Consider the following 15,546-nt stretch of genomic DNA (forward strand, 5'->3'; position numbering starts at 1 on the left):
TTTTTTTTATCCTCACCTGAGGATATTTTTCCATTTTTTGTACAGATAGAGTGGGAGGGAGAGAGAGGAAGGGAGAGAGAGAGAGAGAAACATCGATGTGAAGGGACACATCGAGTGGCTGCCACCCGCACGAACAACCAGGGCCGGGGACAAACTGCAACCAAGGTACGTGCCCTTAGCGGGAACTGAACCCGGGTCTCTCCAGACCACAGGCCGACGCTCTAACCGCTGAGCCAAACTGGCCAGGGCTGTTGTCGATTTCTTAACCTTAATTTTGTATCCTGCTACTTTGTCAAATGCATTTATTAAGTCTAATAGATTTTTGATGGGTCTTTAGGGTTTTCTATGTATAGTATCATGTCATCTGCAAATAATAACAGTTTCACTTCCTCCTTTCCAATTTGGATCCCGTTTATTTTTTCCTCATGTCTGATTGCTGTGGCTAAGACTTCCAGTATAATGTTAAATAAGAGTGTCAAAAGTGGACATCCCTGTCTTGTTCCTGTTCTTAAGGGAAATGTTTTTAGTTTCTGTCCATTCAGTATGATGTTGGTTGTAGGTCTTTCATATATGGCCTTTATTATGTCAAGATATGATCCCTCTATTCCACATTGCTGACCGTTTTTATTAGAAATGGATGCTGGATTTTGTCGAATGCTTTTTCGGCATCTGCTGATATGATCATGTGGTTTTTATTCTTTTTTTTTTTTTTTTTATCCTCACCTGAGGATATTTTTCCATTTTTTGTACAGATAGAGTGGGAGGGAGAGAGAGGAAGGGAGAGAGAGAGAGAAACATCGATGTGAAGGGACACATCGAGTGGCTGCCACCCGCACGACCAACCAGGGCCGGGGACAAACTGCAACTGAAGTACGTGCCCTTAGCGGGAACCGAACCTGGGTCTCTCTGGACCACAGGCCGACGCTCTAACCGCTGAGCCAAACTGGCCAGGGCGGTTTTTATTCTTCATTTTGTTTATGTGGGTATCACATTTATTGATTTGCAAATATTGTACCAGCATTGCATCCCTGGGATGAATCCCACTTGGTCATGCTGAATAATTTTTTTGATGTATTGCTGGATCAGATTTGCTAGTATTTTGTTCAGGATTTTGGCGTCTATGTTTATCAGGAACATTGGCCTGTAGTTTTCTTTCTTTGTAGTGGCTTTCTCTGGTTTTGGAATTAGAATTATGCTGGCCTCATAGAACGAGTTTGGAAGTCTTCCTTCTTGAATTTTTTGAAATAGATTGAGGAGAATGGGTGTTAGTTCTTTTTTGAATGTTCGGTAAAACTCCCCCGTGAAGCCATCTGGGCCTGGGCTTTTGTTTGCTGGGAGAGTCTTGAGAACCCCTTCAATTTCCTTAGTTGTTATTGGTCTGTTCAAGTTTTCTATCTCTTCCCGGTCCAGTTTGGGGAGACTGTTTGTTTCTAGAAATTTGTCCATTTCCTTAGATTGTCGAATTTGTTGCCATATAGTTGTTCATAGTAGCTGTTAACTATCTTTTGTATTTCTGTGGTGTTGGTTGTTACTTCTCCTGTTTCATTACTGATTTTGTGTATTTGGTTTATCTCTCTGTTTCTTGGTGAGTCTAGCTGAGGTTTCATCAATCTTGTTTATCTTTTTGAAAAACCAGCTCTTTGTTTCATTGATCCTTTGAATTGTTTTTTTGGTCTCTACGTCATTTATTTCTGCTCTGATATTTACTATTTTCTTCCTTCTACTTGCTCTGAGGTTTTCTTTTTGTTTGCTTTCTAATTCTTTAAGTTGTGAGGTTAGACAGTCAATTAGAACTTTTTGTTGTTTCTTGAGGTAGGCCTGTAGTGCTATGAACTTCCCTCTCAGAACTGCTTTTGCTGCATCCCATCAATTTTGTGTTCTGTGTTCATTTTCATTGGTTTCCAGAAGTTTTTAATTTCTTCCTTGATTTCCTCGGTAACCCATCCATTGTTTAATAACATGCTATTTAGCCTCCATGTGTTGAAATATCTTTACATGTTCTTATTGCAATTGATTTCTAGTTTCATGCCATTGTGATCTGAGAAGATGCTTGATATAATTTCAATCTTCTTGAACTTGTAGAGATTTAGTTTCTGTCCTATCATGTGGTCTATCTCTGAGAATATGCCATGTGCACTTGAGAAGAATGTGAATTCTGTAGTTTTGGGGTGTAATTCTCTGCAGATATCTATTAAACCCATGTGGTCTAGTGCTTCATTTAGAGTCTCTGTTTCCTTGCTAATTTTTTGTCTAGAGGATCTATCCAGTGGTGGCAACGGGGTGCTGAAGTTCCTTGCTATGATTGTATTGCTGTCGATTTCTCCTTTGAAGTCCTCCAGAAGATTTTTAATATATTTTGGTGCACCTATATTGGGTGCATATATGTTTATCAAGGTTATATCTTCCTGTTGGATAGATCCTTTCAATATTATGTAGTGGCCTTCTTTGTCTCTAGTTATGGCCTTCATTCTGAAATCTATTTTATCAGATATGAGTATTCCTACCCCAGCTTTTTTTTTTTTTGCTTGGAAAATTTTTTGTATCCCTTCACTTTCAACCTGTGTGAGTGTTTTGTTGTGAGGTGGGTGTCTTGTAAACCACATATAGATGATTCATGCTTTCTTATCCCATCAGCTACTCTGGGAGCATTCAATCCATTTACATTTAAGGTGATTATTGATATGTACTTATTTATTGCCATTGTTGTTTTATGTGGTTCTATTTTTCTTCCTATTTCTTCTACTAATTACAGCAGTCCTTTTAACATTTCTTGCAGTACTGGTTTGGTGCTAATGTATTCCTTTAGCCTTTTATTTTGTCTGGAAAGCTCTTTATTTGACCTTCTATTTTGAATGACAGCCTTGCTGGGTAGAGAAGTCTTGGATTCAGATCCTTGTTTTTCATGACCTTGATTACTTCATGCCATTCCCTACGGGCCTGTATTGTTTCTTGTGAGGAGTCAACTGAGAGCCTTATGGGGTTTCCTTTGTAAGTAACCTGTTGCTTATCTCTTACTGCTTTTAGGATTCTCTCTTTGTCTTTAATTTGTGGCATTTTAATTAGTATGTGTCTTGGTGTGGGCCTGTTTGGGTTCTTCTTACTTGGGGTTCTCTGTGCTTCTTGAACTTGAATGCCTTCTTCCTTCACCAAATTAGGAAAGTTTGCTGTCATTATTTCTTTGAGTATATTCTCTAACCATTGCTCATTTTTCTTCTTCTTCAGGGATTCCTATGATGTGAATATTATTACGTTTCCAGTTGTCCCACAGTTCTCTTAAGCTGTCTTCCTGTTTTTGAATAGTTTTTTCCTTTTGGTTTTCTGATTGGTTGATTTTTTTCTACCCTGTCTTCTAATTCACTGATCCAGTACTCACCTTCCTCTACTTTGCTTTTTAGACCTTCCAATGTGTTATTTCTGATATGTCATTTTTGATCTCTTTTTGGTGGTTTTTAATTTCCAATTGGTTTATTTTCAGCATCTCTATGTCCTTACTCATGCTGTTGAGCATCCTCAAGATCATGGCTCTGAATTCTAGCTCTGTTAACCTGCCTAACTGCTCCACATTAACCTGATCTTTGGTGGAGGTCTCTTGTTCTTTCATTTGGCTTTTGTTTCTGTGTTTCACCGTTTTGGCTATCACAGTGGGCTTTGGAGCCTGTCACGTTTTCCCTGTGGGTGTTGGTGTTCTGCTGTTTGTGGCTCCCTCTCCTGGGTTTAGATGAGCGAGGGAGGACCCACGTTAAACACCACTGTCAAGTCTTATTTTCCTGGTTAATGTTGCTAGCCCAGAAAAGGTAATGTTATCCTCTAGCTTTTTGCCTAGAGGCTAGCAGTCGAGGTTACTTGAAGAGTTTTGGGTTGTCCACTGATTGAAAAAGTCCCTCAGGTGCCCAGCATAAGGGGATTTCCCTGGTTGTTAATGAGCCTCAATTAGCATTTCAATGGCCCACAGGGTGTGGTTAGATATCTGAGGGAGGGGCTGCTGCCTCTCCCCAAAGCCCTGGGAAGGAGCAAGATGGCCACTGTCCTGCGTGGCTACAACTCAGCAAAATCTCTGAGCGCCCTCCAAATCCCAAGTGTCCCCACACAGTTCCAGTCCAGTCCGCCCTCCCTCTGCTGGAGCCCAAGGTGAGTGGCTATGGCTTTTTTAGCCTCTGTTTTGGCTCTGTCCTGTGAAGCTGCTTGGGAGTTTAACTCGAGGGTGCCGCTGCTCACAGCCAAGGCCATTGTAGTCTCTGGGCTCCCAGCCCCCATCTTGAGCCTTCGCAATCCTACCAGGATTGAGTCAGTGTCCTGGTTATATGATCCTTGAAAGCTGCTTTCCTGTTGCTTTTTACCATCGATTTGTCTGTGTTATAGTTGTAATTCCAGTTTGGTTCTGAGAGACGGTCTGTGTAGCTTCCGTTCACTCTGCTGCCATTTTGGAATCTCAGACCCTATATTCTTTTTTTTTTTTATCCTCACCCGAGGACATTTTTCCATTTTTTGCACAGACAGAGTGGGAGGGAGAGAGAGGAAGAGGAGAGAGAGAGAGAGAGAGAAACATCGACGTGAAAGGGACACATCGAGTGGCTGCCACCCACACGACCAACCAGGGCCAGGGACAAACTGCAACCGAGGTACATGCCCTTAGCGGGAACCGAACCCGGGTCTCTCCGGACCGCAGGCTGATGCTCTAACCGCTGAGCCAAACCGGCCAGGATTCAGACCCTATATTCTTATATTCAGTAGTTATTGTTGTGATTACTCATCTTTTCCTGAGATACATACACATGAATTCTCTCATGGTTAGTAAAACCCTAATAAAATCACCACACACAGTCAGATTTCACAACAGCAGAACACAGGCTTATTCACTAAGCATATGCTGAAATTATGATATGAACACTGGGTTAAGAACTGTGACACTGCAACAGATCAATGGCCTACTCACAGCTCTTCTAAGTGGCCCTAAAGGAGATGCTAGAAATTAAGCTGGCTTATCATCATTAAGAGTAAGATATGTCTCTCGAACATTGCTGACTTCTCTGAAAGACTCTTGAAAGGATTCATTTCTTCCAACCTAAAACTAACGTAACCACAAGTATAAAGTTGCTGTGTTCCCCAAATGAGATAATGTATGTAAATCTGCTCTATGAAGAGCAATGCCCCATATACATTTAAGAAAGTATACCATCATCTCTGTCATTAAAACCCTCTTTTCACCCACCAAAGGTGTTAAACATGTAGAGTAGAAAGAAGAAATTAACTTTGTTATATCTTTTTAAAAATTTTTTCTTTATTGATTTTAGAGAAAGTCCCAGGGAGAGAGAGATAGAAACATTGACGAGAGAGAACATTGATCACCCACTTCCTGCATGCCCCCACTGGGGATTCGAACTGGTGACCTCCTGGGTCAACGTTCAACCACGGAGCCACACCAGCCGGCTTTGTTCTATCGTTTAGAATTTTCTTCAATTCCATTAGTCGATATTCTCTCTTCTTCCCATTCTTTCATGGTGATATGTTTGTCTTTTCCCCTCAGAATAGAAAATACATTTCCCCACTTCTTTCCTTTACCCCATGTTAACTTTACTTCTGAATCAAATGAAATAGGAATTTCAATATCAAATAAAAGATGTGCATGACACATTTTTCCTGGATACATACACATAAATGGATGCTACTGATTCACAAAACAAACTGCAACACTAAGGCCATGACTTACCTTCTGGCTCACTCTCTGACCCTGAGACACTGCCATAGCTGTTCATTAGTGAGCACAGGGCTGGTGTCACTTCTTTGGGTATGACAGTACTTTGTGGTTTTTCCTCTTTATCAGACTCTGAAAGAAAAAGGAAAAGAACTGAGAGTAAAACAGTATACCTCAAACATCTACCACCATAACAAGAACGCTGACAGCCTCCCAATTACTCCCGTATGTGTTACTAAAAAGAAAGTAATTTCTGATCATTTTCTAAATCTTCCCAAAGAATAAAACCCAGGAAATCTGAAAAATTCCCCTTGGTTTAAATCTTCATGGTCAGAGAAGCTATTTGCCCCAACGAGAAGACACAGGGGCAAATGGAAGCTATACACAGCTCTGTTATTCACAGGTCATGAAATTTGGGCCTTCTTTAAATCAGTTTAATTATACCATCTTTGTTATTAATCTATTTTATTTATGCTATTAATTAATTTTATTAAGATAGTAGAAAGACCAGAAATTTATTTAACTTCACTGGGTTAGGGTCACTGATTCTGAAAATTAGATTTAAGAATAAAATAAATATATCCACCTTTGTTGTTTTTAAGACTGGTTTTAAGGACAGAAATCATATTTATGCCATTCTATAGGCTTAATCAAAGAATTATGCTGAAATAAATCTGCCCAAAGTTTTTATTATTTGGAACTTCTAAGAACTTAAGTAAACAAGCCAAGCATGAGAATTGAGCAAGTACTCAAGTGCCTGCCAAAGGTAAAGTGTTTGATCAGGGCCCAACAAGCCTAGTTACAGCCCCAGGACACCACCTATTACATTTGCTTTTGGCAGCTCTTAAAATTTATTAAATCTATTCAAAACAACGAATAAAAATAAATCCTGACCAAAGAATGAAGACAATAAGTAACTTGTCTATGTAATGAACTAACTCAACCCACAACCAATATGAAATGTTTCAAGACAGCATATAATGTTTGCTAAATCAGTCTAGGGGAAAGCGAAACATGCCAATAGGAAATGGGAGTATACTCTCCTGTGAATGTGAACCACCACCTTCTGGTTCTAATTGAAATTAAATACTCTCTTCCACCCATCCACACTGCCCAGCATCAAACCCTCCAAAACTGATCCTTGTCAATTTTAGGCTAACTTATCAAACCTTTTCTCCTGGATTAATAAAGGGAAAGGAAAATATGTATTAGGTGGATGGATGGATGGATGGATAGATAGATGGATAGATGATAGATAAGAATTAATTAATATAGATATATATTACTAGTAGATTAAACAGAAATCTACAACAATATTAGCATGGAGACTGTTCAATTCATTGTTTGAATGATGATAGGCAAAATTGTATTATTTCCTTCTAAGACCCAAAGAGAGATACCAAAAAGTACAACACACGTTCTTTAAAAGCATAAGTACATTTCATCCTTATGAGGTATCACTTTCAGTATTAATTACAGGTGATGGAACCAAATTCGGAGAATCTGAGTAACTTTCCCTTCAGGTAACAAAACTGTACAATGGTTGCGTCAAATTTAAGTCCTGGCTATGTGACTCCAAATCCCAATTCTTAACTAGTGGGCTAGAATATCTCCTACAGATATAAAGTCGTCTTCTTAAAATGAAGCCATCCTATCAACATGTCTCTTAGGCCAATAATAATGCTAATAAATGTCTTCTTCCAGCTATAGCTCCATTTTACAACAAAATTCCAAACAACTATCAATATAATTCACCGGGAAATCATCTGGGTCTGAAACTTCCTATAGCTGTCTGACCCACTCCAGCATCTACTCCAGTTTGTTCTTTAGGCCCACACCAGTGAAGTTTTTCCTGCAAAGTTAACCTGCTTCCTCTGTGTTGCCAAATCTAGAGGTCATTGCTTGGTTCTCATCTTAATTTAATGACAACATTTGACAGTAATCATGATTTACTTTTTAATTCTCACCTGAGAATATGTTTTTCTCACTGATTCCAGAGAGAGAGACATCAATCAGTGGCCTCATGCATGGCCCCAAGCAGGGCGGGAGATAAACCTACCTATCACCCAGGTACATGCCCTTGATGGGGAAATGAACCCAAACCCTTCGGTGCACAGGCCAACGCTCTAACCACTGACCCACACTGACCAGGGATAAAAACATTTTCTTCGTGTGGCTTCCAGATCCCTATCACTTGGCTCTCCTTTCCCAGTCTCCCTACGAAATTCTCCTCATTGACCAACTTCCAAATGTTTCAAGCACCCCTGGTTCCAATCTCAGCAAGTTTTTTTCCTTATGCTTCTTCCTCTTATGATTTTATCTCAAATCTTAAAGTACTATGTAGATGCCAGTGAATCATAAATTTATACCTCCAGCCTTTAATTTTCCCCTAAACTCCAGAATAATCTAACTGCTTGTTCAACATCACTATCTAGAGGTCATACTGATCTCAAAGGTTAACAGGTCCAAAAACAAGCATTTGATTTCTGCTCCAAACACACCTTCCAGAAGTATCCATCTCAACAAATACCAACTCTCATAGATACAGAGAACATTTTGTTGGTTGCCAGATGGAAGAGGGGTTGGGGGAATGGGTGAAAAAGGTGAAGGGATTAAGGAGTACAAATTGGTTGCTAGACTGACAAACCTCAAAGGGAAAGGGGTTGGGGGGGGGTGGGAAGAAATAAACCAAAGAACTTATATGTATACAAACATAACCAATGGACACAGACAACAGTGCAGGGAAAGGCAGGAGGGGGGCAGGAATGGGGAGCAGGGATCAATAGGGGAAAAATGAGGAACATCTGTAATACATTCAACAATACAGATAAGTTAAAAAACAAAAACAAAATAATACACACGTTAATAAGAAAAATATTAATGGAAGGATATAAGCAGTGGCTATCTCTGAGTTAAAAAAGTAGGTTTTTTATTTTATGCTTTTCAGTTTTTCCCACATTTTCTGCATTACTTTTATAATCAGAAAATAATAGAAAAATAAAAACAAAGAAATAAACCCTGGAGGAAAGTGTTACCTCACAATTCAAGAAGTGGAGGACAAGGCTTTAATTGGCCTACATAACTCCCCCTTCCCTGCCTCTTGTGTTTTATATTTTGAAACAATTTTAAATGTACACAAGTGTTGCAAAGATAGTACAGAGAATTTTCACATACCCTTCACCTACTTTCCCCTAATGTTAACACCTTACATAACCACAGTACATTTACCATAGCTACCAAATTAACACTAGTGTAATACTACTACCTAACCTATTGACTGTATTGTAATGTCACTAGTTTTCCCACTACTACCCTTTTTCTATTCCAGAATCCTATCTCCCATTTCACATTGCACTCTGACCTCATGATTCCTCATCTGTGTCTTCTCCAATCTATGACAAGTTCTTGGTATTTCCTTCTTGTCTTTCATGGACTTGACATTTTTAAATACTACTGGTCAGTTATTGTAGAATACCCCTCAGCTTGGGTCTGTCTGATGCTTTCCTATGATTAGGCTAACACTATAGATTTTAGGTAGTGCCCTCTTATCATATCATATCAGGGGGTCCATGACATCAACATGACTTATTACTGGTGATGTTAACCTTGATCTCTTGGTGGTCTGCCTGGTTTCTGTACTGTCAAGTGATTGTTTTTCTCTTTCATTATTCTGTTTCTTACAATGAGTCACTACATCCAGCCAACATTCAAGGGGATGGGAATTAAGCCCCACCTCTTACAGTAAGGAATATTAAAAACTTTTGGAGATATGCTAAAACTACCACAGTAATTAATATTTGGGGGAGATAGTCTGAGACCAAATAAATATCCTATTTTACCTTAAAGTGTTGCCACCAATTTTACCATTCATCAGTGGCTCTTGACTGAAATAATTATTACTGTGGTGTTCTAATTACTGTGGTGACTTTCTATTTTTCCCTAACCCTTCTACAATTATTAATTGAAATTCTTCTATAGAAAAGATGTGTCACCCTGGCCAGTGTGGCCCAGGCGGTTCTGTGGCGTCCCATGTACCAGAGGACTGCTAGTCTGATTCCCAGTCAGAGCACATGCCCAGGGTTCAGGCTCGATCCCCAGGGAGGGGTGTGCAGGAGGCATCCAATCGATGTTTCTCTCTCCCCTACTTTCCCTTCCTCTCTCTGGTGAATCAATTAAAAAAAAAAAAAAAAAAAAAGAGTTGTCCCTCCTCCCCCATATTTATTTATATCAGTACGGACTGTGGTTCAAAACTGTTCCAACCTTAGCCACTGGGAGCACTTTCCAGTTGGTCCCTATATCCTTCTGACATGCTCACATCCTGATGTTTTTTGAGCACTTCCTTACTGTCTGGCACTGCATTAGATGCTCTAGGCTTACCTTATGTTTTCCCTGTCCTAAACTTCCATCATTTCTCCAAAAGACTCTCGTCAGTTTAATTGGAGAGTGTAAAACCACAATCTGGGTGCTTGGTGTACTCATTACTAGGAGTGTCACAAAGCTCACTAGGCTTGACTGCCTTCCCAAAGTAAGAGTTAGGAGTTCACACAAATGAACAACTCCTTCCCTGTTTTATTCCCCCGCAACTGTTTTGGAGATCCATCACACATCATACCACTTTGAAAAGGGCACTGTTCTTTTGACAGGATCAGGACATCCTCCACAGTGACTTTTCATCTCAAAAGAGAAAGCTGCTCCCCAAGTCCCCCAGATCTGCCTCACGTTCTAACACAGGCATTTTTAGCAGCTATCCTGGAAAGACTAGGCTGAAGGCACTGTACTAGCCGACAGAAGAATACTCAACCAACTTCACTCGCTTTTTAATAAAAACAGCCCAAACATTTATCTAAAACTATTAACATCAGCATAAAAATAGGAGCAATGAAGATGATAAAAATCAAACTTTAAAATTATAAAATACCAACTCAAATAATTTCTCTTACTGATAAAATACTAGTAGATACTTTCCTTCCAGTAAATCTTGCCTCTCGTATATACATATCATGAGAAATGTGGTTAGCTATCACTAACCACAAAAATAATACAATAATCTAAAAATTATCACTGTACTATGAGTTTCTTGAAGGCAGGGAGATACTTCTCTCAATTATAGTGCTGGGCAAGCAAAATGTAGGACCTCAGTAAATCCCTATTAAAATGAAAATAGAAAAAAAAAATTGCCTTTTGAATGTCTTGCCCAACCCTAAACACTAGTTGCAAAAGCTTTGCATCTGGCTTCTCTCTACAACTTATTTCTTTACTTGTCTTGCCTCCTCCCTCCTCCTCTACCATTTCCTATTGCCCTATGGAACAAAACACAGTTCTATGTTCTAGCCTTGAGAACATTTACAAATTAAGTCTTGTAAAACAAATGCTATCTATTGAAAAAATCACCCTTAAAAATGGGAACTTTGCTTTATGGTTTCCAACTCTCAAAAACAGATATTTAACAAAAGGCATTCATGACAGCTGATGCACTAGGCCAGTTGGTTTTCTTACTCTAACATCTACCTTTGAAACAACACAAGCCCATTTAGCTTATGTCAGTGCATAGTAAGACTGATATCCCAGTTCATTTTCTATGATAATAACTACATTATAAGGAATGACTGACAAATTGGATTCTTTTGTTTTGTGGATGCTGAGGCCCTTCAGTCAGTGATGCTAAAGGACACATTACCGACCAGCTCCTTTTTTCTCCAGCTCAGTTAAAACATATTAAAACCACAGGCCAAGAAAGCCATAAAACATGTTGTACGCATATTTAAAGAACAGCAACAAAATAAATATGGTCCTAACAAATGAGATACCAAAAAGATTAAAAGGAAATCTAGTGACAAAAGGCCATACTTAAAACTGATAAACTGGGGCACTCTAAATGGCGTGCTCTCCCTGTGAAACCATGTCAACCCCTTGTTTAAAGCATTTGAACAATTAGTGACAGTTGACATACTACCCAGTATGACAAAAAGGAGGGCTTAGGTAAAGATTTTCTGAGCATGACATAAGGTTTATAAAGAATGAGAACTGTTGTCTTATCTAAAATGTGAATGCTGATATCTGGATAAGATTCTGAGCCAGAAAAAAAAAAAAAAAAAAAAAAGGCAAAAAGTGTAAGGAATTGGGATGTCTCCATTTTGAAAGTGAGCTCAGTGCTGAAAAGTATGAAGTGCCACGTGAGAGCATGAACAGGCCACACTGTCACCACGCTGCCCTGAGACCTGCACCTGAAAAACAGGCACACAACTGGATTTCACTGGCTCTGGGCCCATGTGAAGAAAGCTGCCTCCAATCAAGTGTTATGTTGGAGAGAGGAGATGCTGAGAATATTTAGGGCATGTGAAAAAAAATGGTGCATGTGGTTTTCTGTAGCTCTACCTGAAATGAAAAGCTGAAGAACCAACGATCTCAACACTAATTTGGAAAAATGTAAATATCCAGAAGAAAACTGAGGTAAAGGATAAGACGAATTTACATGGAATCTTTCCTACAAAATGGGGATGAAAGCTATTTACTACTGTTGCTCATATCTAAAGTGTCTCTTAAAGACCTAGCTACATACAGGCTTAAGTAAAAGGGAGATACACAAATCATTTTTTCATTGGTATTTCACCAGATTAACACATACTAAAATGCTTCTTTAAAGATGAGAAAACAGCCCCAGCCAGGTGGCTCAGTTGGCTGGAGCACTGTTCCATACACCAAAAGGTTTCGGGTTCGATTCCCAACTGAGGGGGCATGTATGGCAGTCAGTCAATTGATATCTGTCTCTGTCTCTCTCTCTTCCCCTTTCCTCTCTCTCTAAAATCAATGAACATATCCTTGGGTGAGTATTTAAAAAAAATTTTTTTTTATAAAAAATGAGTAAACAGAATTACCCATCTACCAAAGATAACAAAACGAAAACAACAAAGACCACTCAATGTTACAGAGTTCTCAAGTGTTCACTCAGAGAACTGTATCAAGTGAAGAATTACATAATTTTCAAATTAGTAGCTTGCTGATCATAATGGCAGTCTTCATTTTTGTGTTTCAAGCATTTTAATGACATGAAAGTTTTTATTTGGATACAGATGATATTTTGTCATCAAGGTCACACATTACAAATGCGAAGAAGTGTAGTCTGTAACATTTTTGAGGGGAAAAAAATCAGTGCCCAAGAGTAAACTCAGCACGGGCCCAAAATGTCATCTGCCTTTTTCCTTGTTATCAGCAAGGGTAAGAAGATGCTTTTTCTAAATTCTCTCCCACATCTCAACTATCCTAGGCTCATGCACTGTCCTTTTTAGACAAACGCAGACTCCACACTTAGAGGAGTACGGTGTGCTAGTGGAGTCAGACTCCTACGTTCAAACCCTGGCTCTGTCACTAACCACTAACTAGCAGCATGACGGAAGTAAATCACTTACCTTGTGTTCTTCAATTCTAAAGTGGACGTAGCAACAGTACATATGCAAAAGGTTTGTCATGAGGAAACAAGTTAACATATATAAAGCATTTGGAGTACAGTAAATCCTTACTCAACTGTTAGTTGGTAATAAATGTTATCTTATTTTTGGCCCAACATTCTCTTATGCCAAGATTGTTTTCTCTCCTAGTTCAGTCAATGAATTAGATATCCCTGTTTCTTGCCAGCCATAAGTTCAATAATGTCATGTGACGTCACTACCTTCCAAGCTGAACAGAGCAAACCTACAACGTAACCTCAGTCCACTCACTAATAACACTCCTTTGCAAAGGAGGACACACATGCAATTAGATAAAGCCTCCCAATGCTATTGGAAGGAAAGGTGGTGGAAATATTTACACAGACATTTTCATTTTTCAGAAGGGGAAATGGAGCCTCAGAGGCTGAATGAGACCTGCACAGGATAGCAGCACTTTGGTCCTTCAATTTTACAACTTATAAGCAAGAGTAAACTTGCCCCATAAGTTCTAGAGGGAATTCAATAAACACACAAATATATTCTATGTCCTGAGGATCAATAGTATTACAATTAAATTAATGAGTTAATATTATTTACCCAGAGATCATGTTCATGCTCAGTAGCATATAATACCAGCTTCCATTGGGATTACTACTTTGTAGGTGGGAAAAATTCACATAATTGAGCAGATTTGAATCTACAGCATCAATACAGTGAGGACATTCTTAAGAAAAGTTCCAAGACTACATCATACTATGAAAATTACCCAACATATATTAGCTTTTTTCCACATCCTGCCTGCCTTATACACCCACCCCTAAGGTTCAGAAAAGGTGTCCTAAAATGAGGTTTTGACAAGGAATTCCTGTTAAAAAATAAAAACAAAAGCATCATTCTACATTTTTACATATTTGCCATTAAACTCTCCACAAACAATGCTGTGAAGAATCAACTTCAGCATCACTGCCTATACCTATAAATAAACACACAGTTTTCCTGCTTAACTTACCAGAATCAGTATTTACCAAGACACTCAGAGGGTCTGCATTAGCCTTGGGTGGACCTTCATGTTTCAAATCACACAAACGATTGTCTGATCCAGTAGCTGCTCTCTGCCCAGCACGGTCATTTTTCCATTTGCAATGTCTGCCAGGACTTCTGATCTTTGCCATCTGTGAATGTCTGGACATTCCCTTCATCTTACTGGAGTTTAAAAAAAAAAAAAAAATCAATTCTTTATATAAAAGACACTGACCATTCAAAAAAATATTTGGAAAGGTCTAGTGAATTCAAAAGAAATCTAAACTGTCAATCAATCACATGTAGCCTAGTTCATTAAAGAGACCATAATAAAATAAATTCAATGGTTTTCAAAGACAGAACTCTATAGAACTTTATAAGAATAGCACACAATATACTGTATTTTATCAATTCCAAGACGCACATTTCCTTCCATATTCTAACTCCTCTGAGATTGACCTACGTTATACAATCAACAGCAGGTGAATTTAACCAGCAGCTTTCTTCCACTCCTATTGTACATAAAATAAAAGTGTTTCTAGACTTTATAAAGTGCGTTAACTTTTGTCTATTCACTTCCAAGAAGCCTTAAAGTTTCAGAAGTATTTACAAATACACTGCGTTGATTTTCATGACAACTCTTTGAAACCAATTAGACAGGTACTATTTCCTTTACAGGAGGGATAAACCTATAGACTGAACACAATTTCACAGCTACCTCAAATCAAGCAGCCTCTCAACCAGTACAATTCCTCTCAGAAAGAAAACAAATACTTATGTGAACATATTCTAATATAAACTATGTGTAGGAAAAAAAGGTCATTTTATTTTCTTATTCTTAAAGTAGTATTTATTGATTTTTTTTTTTTTAGAGAGAGAGGAAGAGGGAGAGAAACACTGATGTGAGAGCAAAGCATCAATAAGGCTGCCTCCTGCATGCCCCCTACTGGGAATCAAACTGGCAACCTTTCAGTGCACAGGATGAAGCCCAACCGAGTCAAACTGGCCAGGGCAAAAAAAGGCCATTAAGAAAAAGATTTATTTCCTACATTCCCAGTAGACTATAATTCAAGGTATCCCTTGGTGCGGCTGAGTTTTCACAAAGATACATATGTTTATCCTAATTTGTCATTTATCAGGAAAAAAAATTTTTTTTTAATTAATAATAGAGGCTGCAGTTAGGAGTATAGAAATTAGAACTCTGGGTTCAAATTCTAATTTTGCCATTTTCTGGTTGTGTCTCTTGGACAATATCAATACCTCAAAATCTGTTTACTCTCTCATCTGTAGAATGGGAATCATAAAGACGCAGAGAAAATTACCTTAGAGTGCTTTGCATCTACAACAAGGTAACACACTAGCTCCTTAATAAATGATAGTTACCAAAATAGTTTCTAAATAATTTGCTAA

The 15,546-nt window shown here is 38.6% G+C and overlaps 1 protein-coding gene across 1 annotated transcript in view; it reads right to left on the reverse strand.

Annotated features, from left to right (window-relative positions):
* The window catches only part of NUFIP1 (nuclear FMR1 interacting protein 1), a 56,974-nt gene that overhangs the window by 20,545 nt on the left and 20,883 nt on the right, over positions 1-15,546 (reverse strand). Inside the window, exons 7-8 of the mRNA XM_036250076.1 lie at positions 14,126-14,319; positions 5,708-5,824 (exon numbers count right to left, since the gene is read on the reverse strand). Of these exons, the coding sequence (XP_036105969.1) occupies positions 5,708-5,824; positions 14,126-14,319 (311 nt within the window). The remainder of the gene's footprint in view (positions 1-5,707; positions 5,825-14,125; positions 14,320-15,546) is intronic.

The sequence above is a fragment of the Molossus molossus genome, unplaced genomic scaffold, assembly GCF_014108415.1.
Source record: "Molossus molossus isolate mMolMol1 unplaced genomic scaffold, mMolMol1.p scaffold_m16_p_9, whole genome shotgun sequence".
Taxonomy (NCBI): Eukaryota; Metazoa; Chordata; class Mammalia; order Chiroptera; family Molossidae; genus Molossus; species Molossus molossus.